The sequence below is a fragment of the Amphibalanus amphitrite genome, unplaced genomic scaffold (assembly GCF_019059575.1).
Source record: "Amphibalanus amphitrite isolate SeventyFive unplaced genomic scaffold, NRLGWU_Aamphi_draft 001281F_arrow, whole genome shotgun sequence".
Classification (NCBI taxonomy): Eukaryota; Metazoa; Arthropoda; class Thecostraca; order Balanomorpha; family Balanidae; genus Amphibalanus; species Amphibalanus amphitrite.
This window is the reverse complement of record NW_024882774.1, coordinates 60,285-66,771: the sequence shown is the minus strand read 5'-3', so window position 1 is coordinate 66,771 and position 6,487 is coordinate 60,285. Positions and strand designations below refer to the sequence as shown.

The window sequence follows — 6,487 nt, the reverse complement described above, 5'->3', positions numbered from 1 at the left end:
GGATTTACGCAACCAGAAGCCCGATGGCGACGATGGGGTAAACATTAGCCTTCCTCATCGTATCATTAGGGCACACTGAATTATAATTTTATCAGAAGATGCTCATGGGTCTATATTGAGCGCATCCTACAGCAATATTTTAATTTCTAGCCAGGGCATATTTTAAGGCACTTACTGCGTCCCATTCTGGGACGCAGCCCCTGCTGATTTGACCGAGTAGTAAAGTAATCTTGATTTGACCCACTGCGTCCCTGCCCTGTGCCCTGTCCGGTTCCCTGACCTGTGCCCTGCTGTGTGCCCTGACCTGTACCCTTCCCTATAAAATGTCCTGTGCTATGCCCTGTAACCTGCCGTGCCCTACTTTCTGCCCTCCTCAGTGCCCTACTCTGTTCCTTGCCCTGTGCCCTTAGTCGTAGCACGTGCCCTCTGCTCAACTTTGGGACGCAGTAAAAATTTGTTAAAATATGCCCTGTTTCTAGCCGCCTTCTTCCAGACACGAACGACAAAAACCTATTGTGATTAGCCGTAATTAGGTATAAGGCAGAGGGGCACGGCTGAAGCGTTGCTGCTTGCTCCTCACATCAAAATATAACCATTCATGAGCTAAAGCAGTTTGTAATAGGGTGCTCAGTAGGCTCTGACAATTGACTTATGAGACCCGATCTCTGGTCACCCCTTCCCTCCACGACCTCCTTAGTCCTTTGACCGAGCTCCACGTCTTGTAACAACTGCCGGTCAGATTGCCGCTGTCACCACTCCGGTCACTCTGTGTGGTATCCGGGACTTTCCGTAACCGCAGTGACTACGTCTCCGCAACCCCGTGGGTGCCCCTTACCGACCCACGTGGCTTGGCCGAGTGTATTGTATCGCGCCGCGTCAGCACAGCGTCACTCATAACACCGTCATTGTCCCGTGAGTCGGCTGAGCAGTGAGTCAGAAGGGTGACTCGGGCTGACGAAGCGATCGGTGAGTAGGGGCTGAGTCGACATCATTCCGGCATGAGCACGTGCAGAGCGGGACACCGGTCACCGGCACGGAGCTGGGGTGAGGTGACGGGGGGGGGGGGGGCAGCATGAGTTGAAGCTCTAACGCCCAGTGTGTGTGCTTCAAGCAATTGGTCAGTCGTCAGATCTGGGCATATCACTCGGTCAATATTCGTTACCGTCGGTTTTACTCTCCGGCTTTCCGGTAACAAGATTTTTTCCTCAAACGACCTAAGCCGATGTTAAGTATGCTTAATTCCGTACAGATACCTACCTATTACTTACCACCACGATACAATTTTTTTATTATCACATGTTAGCTATACCTACAGTCATCACATACATGATCATAATGCTTCAGTCTCACTCTCGTGTTAGGACAGAGTGTGTTGACGGTGATCTCTGCTCCTACCTCGAGACAACTAACCGATCCACGTGACTTCGTCTTGAGTCACGCTCGAGTGAATCGCATGCACCCAGCTCAAATGAATGGCTCGCAAATGCAAATACAACACAGCGAACACCCGTGGCCACCCCGACGAGCCCCCGGTTCCATCTCAATCGGCGACCACTCCTTGAAAATACCGTCATCCTCGCCGGCACCACCTCACCGGTTCACATCAACATTCAACGTCAATCCCATCGCATATTTACCAGTGGCATTCCACCTATTTCGTTTAGCATCGACGGCATGACGCACTGGTCAGTGGCCGAGAGGACCGGTCCAAAACGGGCGGCGCGCGCCGCACGGGAGCCGCACCGGGCGATCTTTGACCAGCCGCGCCCCTCTCGCTGACATTCCGAGGTGGCTCGAATGGCCCCTCTGCTGGCCTCTCGGATACCGTGGGGCCGACGGTCCCTACTGGACTGGGTAGGGTCTGTCCTGCGTACTTTCGCTGGGACGAATGACATGCCGCTAGGTCAGCAGAGTTATGTTGTTGGTGTTTGGGGTGTGGTGCAGGACCACACAAGGGTTCGGGGTCACGAAGGTCGCTATATATAGCGACCTTCGTCTCCCTTATAAGGGAGATGTTAATTTGACCGGTAAGGAGAGACGGAAGGTTCTGTTCAGGACGGGGGAGAGGAGGGCACGAAAGGGATATTGCCTTGCTAAATGGGCTGTCAGTTGAACAGCAACGAGCCTGAGCCCTGACATGATGCAGAACGGAAAGGCATGTCGTGTCGGAGAGGACATAGAACTTGGGACTTGGTAGATTTGGCCATGAACTACCGCTTAGATGGTTTAAAGTGAGTTGCAGCCATCACTGGATGGCTGGGAGTGACCATGCATCACATGACGACCTTGAGAGACTTCTTTTCGTCACTAACAATTGAAAACCCATGCAGAACTTCCCTGTGGGCACGGAAAGGCATTAGCAGCAGTTCATTCAGTGGTGACACGTTAAATCGGAGCCCAGCATATAGTGACAGAGCGCTTTACCGTTTACGCCCTCTGCCCAGTTACGCCGAGATAAAATACACCGCGGAGCGGTAGCGGCTTCAGCACCTGTCAATATTGATTTCTGCAATGATCAGTATTAGTCCCTATAAGTCTCAGAAGCAGACCTGGAAGCAGCTATCAGGAGCTACCGGTGCCAACAGCTCTCAGAGCTTCTTCAGCTTTCAGTAGCAGCACCATATAGTGGCTCAGTACCTATAGCTCCAGCGGTTCCAGCGCCTCTGGATAGCTCTGACTAGCTCTAACAGCTTACAGCAGCTCCAGCAGCTCCCAGAAGCTCTAGCAGTAGCAACTGCCATTAACGGCCCCAGGAGCTCTCAGTAGCGGCTGCGCCCATCCATTCACCAAAGCCTCTGTCGTGCGCCTGCACCACACGCCTCGCTGACTCACGACCCGTGCCGAGTGCAGAGTGTTTGACCGGCCCACCGTGCAATTGAGCGATGACGCACCGGCGCCGGGTCGTCATCGGTCGGATTCCGATGACGCCGGACGTTCTACCGATTGAATATCGATCACCGCTGCCGTGGACTCATGACCTGTTACGGCAACAGCTGCGAGAATGGTGATGGGGACCGAAGGGGAGTCTTGTTGGGCATGGTTATATAACGGATCAGAGGTAATAGCGGCGCTGGACCGTCGATGGCCGGTGTTGAAGCTGCTTTAGGGCCCGCGACCGTCAGGGGTGGATGTATACAGGCTCGCTGAACGGTCAGTGGCAATGCCGGCAGTGGTCACAGACCGGGAATCGATCGCAAGCTCTTTGTGGATCGATTGGATCGGCGAATGCCGTCGGCGATGAGGGAATCGTAGGCGGACAGCAATGATTCAAGAATGCATTTTTGGCGACATAATATAATCAACTACTATGATTGGTTTGACAAGGATCCAGCCAAAAAAATTTCCCAAATAAAGAACCATCACCGTGCTCCTCTTTTAAATAGCACCCATTCCCTAGTTCTTCGAAATTTCGCTGTTACCTGGCTGCTGGTTCACAGGACATGGCAGAGTAGTAGAAAGTGTTACGACTTTAGACTAGCCGAAATTAATGCTTGAACTTATGGTAAGGCCCATTTTAATGTGGCGTAAATGATGTTTATCGTTACATCATAGGTAAAAAAAAAAATCAACGATAATTGGCAAACCAAATATCATATTATACTGCAATGTTTTATTATGAACAAGGTGAATGTCATTAGACACACTTGACAAACACAGTGGCGACGCGCGTGAGCCTCAATCATCCAGCATTGTGTCCAGCATCGATCGGGATCATATTCAATGGGTCGGTGTCAACACGAGTTAGGCGTCAATCTACTTGAAATAGCGGGCCCAAGAAGAGTACGGGTATCCATAGTAGCTTATGTAAGACATGGCCGAATCAGCCTGCTGGTCCTCGGCAGGGGCCTCGCGCTTCTTCAGGTAGTGAATGTACGAAGAGTAGGGGTAGCCATAGTAGTTGTTCAAGTACAGGGCAGGGTCAGCCTGCTGGTCTTCAGCTGGGGCCTCACGCTTCTTCAGGTAGTGGGCCCAAGAAGAGTAAGGGTAGCCATAGTAGTTGCTCCAGTACAGGGCAGGGTCCGCCTGCTGATCTTCAGCCGGGGCCTCGCGCTTCTTCAGGTAGTGGATGTACGAAGAGTAGGGGTAGCCAAGGTAGCTGTTGTAGAGCAGGGCAGGGTCTGCTTGCTGGTCATCAGCCGGGGCCTCAGGGGCAGACCGCTTCTTTCTCTGCGGATCAGAAAGCAAGATCAGGTTAGGACGAGATTCGTCAGCCTTATATTTACAGTGTGGACTGTGGACCTCGAGGGCGTTCTTTTGGGTCTTAGGTCAACCGGGACGGCACACGACTTGCCACTCCTACCTTGAAACACTTGTACTAAGTTTATACGCTTACTTGCGTTCAGATTCAAAAAGAAAGTACGTCCAAACTTCAAGAAACGCCTAAAGAAAGGCGATAGCATAATTATGGAAGTTGTTCACTAAGCCCTTTAAAATCAAAATAACGTTACATTTACAGTGGGCAATGTTGTGCTCTAGACGTATTGTCTGGTAACTTATACACTGTACTTGCCACTGTACTTGCTAAAAAGGTATAGAGTACTTACCCAGATGTAAGGGCTAACGCCGCCGTAGTAAGCACTTGGTGTGACGAAGTAGTACGCCGAGGCGCACGAGACCACAGCAAACAACAGCACCTGAAAATCGGAACAAATGTTGTCAGTATGTGAAAGTCAGAAATAGAAACGAGACATTTATAGATTAGTTATATTAAAATGAGAAAATAGTGAGGAAATATAGTAAAAAAATGAAAAGTCATAGTTCACGATAAGCCTGCGTTGCTCACACGTGCCAGATGAGGCGAGGGTTTAAGACAAAAGTCTAGCTATTGAGGTGACCATGTCCCAGTGTCAACTTACAATGCACTTCATCGTGAGCTGAGATGAGTTATGGTTTGACGAGTATGATACCTTCTGAAAATGAAATCTGCTTTTATACTTGCAGTTCTAAACGACACGCCCAAACTTCCAACCAATCAGAAGCAACCATTTAAGGGCGTCTCCAACTCCCTGTAGATAAGAAAAAACCAGTTTTCTTGGGACTCGTTTGTGTCCAATATGTGGAACTGTGTGCATGCTCGCGTCCCGCATTATTTTTGTGGGTGATAAAATCGACTGCAAAGCATAGCTAGCAAAGGTGTTTTGTGAAGAGCAACAAAGAAACAAGTATGCGACTCTGAAAACCACACGAATGGACGCTAACCAGTTCTTCCACCCCACGCGCAGAACACGTTTGCCGGAAACAACAACACTGTAGAAACGTGAGGGTTGTCGTGTTTTCAAACAAAACAGCAGCTAGCAGACACTGTTTGGCGTTTGCAGGATTTAAGCACCCACCACGCATAAACACTTGCTGTGATCTACATGTATTAATACCTGCATATCTACATAATATGCATATTTGCTATTACTTTATGTAGATTTCTGAACATTTAGATGTTTTACACTTTAGTTAAGCGCGCTACGCTAATGTTACGCTATATTTTGATTCATGGACGGCACCACCGTGGTGCATGGGGGCAGGCTGCCCCAACTGGCCCAAGGCAGTGGGCGCAAGGCCATGTGTTTGCCCCCACTGAATTTGTTAAATCATGAAGATGGCTGTGTTCAAGAGCAGTGTGAAGTCAGCGATGATATTAGCCGTTTTCACGACGGCCATCTGGTACACATCTGGTGCACATTTGGTGCAGATTAGGTGCAGATTTGGTCAAATCAGGTTCAGGGTGTCTCTTAGTAGCTATCAGCTAGGGTTACGCTAATTGCTTATATCCCTGCTTAGTGCTTTGTCATATTATCAGAGAGTATCATCGATGAAAACACTGAAATAAATTCATAAAATAAAGATATTTGCTGTAAAAGAAATTAGGTGCAGATTGGGTCAAATTAGGTGTACCTACTATCTGGATAGCCCGTCGTGAAAACGGCCATTGAGAGCAAAATTGATTCTAAAGAAGAAACGTTTTAAGATATTGCAGCTTGCAAAGCATATACATTTTTAAAGAAAACATTTGGGAGATTTGGAGATTTGGAGATTCATTTGGAGATTTCGTATCTATTAACCCGCGCCCAGATGGGGTCTGCCGAGCAACGCGGTCTGATGGGGGGGGGGGCCATTTTGGCCCCCCCCCCTCAGATCTCGAGAACCACGCAACATAGCGACAAGCGGTAAACGGTGTTGGATAGCCCCAGCGGGGAACTACCTTGTGACCCAATTTCATTGACCTCGGTCAAACTGATGACGTCACAGGTCAGGTCAAAGGTCGAATTTTCACCGTTTACAGGCATTTCAAGAAATGCGTTGTAAAATCGAGTAAAATGCATTTCATTGACAATCATCGATGGAGAAATGTTCTTCAAACACATATTTTGCTATTTGAGGTCACTGATACCAGGTCAGGTCACAGAGGTCAGGTCACTGGGGGGGTCACAATATGAAAGTGTCGTGTGATACATGTTTTATGGTCCATTTTACATGACAAATGCGATTATGT

General features: G+C 49.0%; 1 protein-coding gene across 2 annotated transcripts; it reads right to left on the bottom strand.

Annotated features, from left to right (window-relative positions):
- Positions 1–3,595: 3,595 nt before the first annotated feature.
- On the bottom strand, positions 3,596–4,943 carry LOC122371817. 2 transcript variants are annotated; one of them, XM_043348533.1, is made up of 4 exons: positions 4,857–4,943; positions 4,545–4,634; positions 4,024–4,167; positions 3,596–3,924 (listed from the first exon to the last, which is right to left on the bottom strand). In XM_043348533.1, exons 1-4 carry the CDS (start codon positions 4,866–4,868, stop codon positions 3,754–3,756), a joined length of 417 nt encoding a protein of 138 aa, XP_043204468.1. In that variant the 5' UTR covers positions 4,869–4,943; the 3' UTR covers positions 3,596–3,753. The 2 variants fall into 2 exon arrangements, with proteins under 2 accessions (XP_043204468.1, XP_043204467.1); XM_043348532.1 differs by having other exon boundaries at positions 3,596–4,167.
- Positions 4,944–6,487: the final 1,544 nt, after the last annotated feature.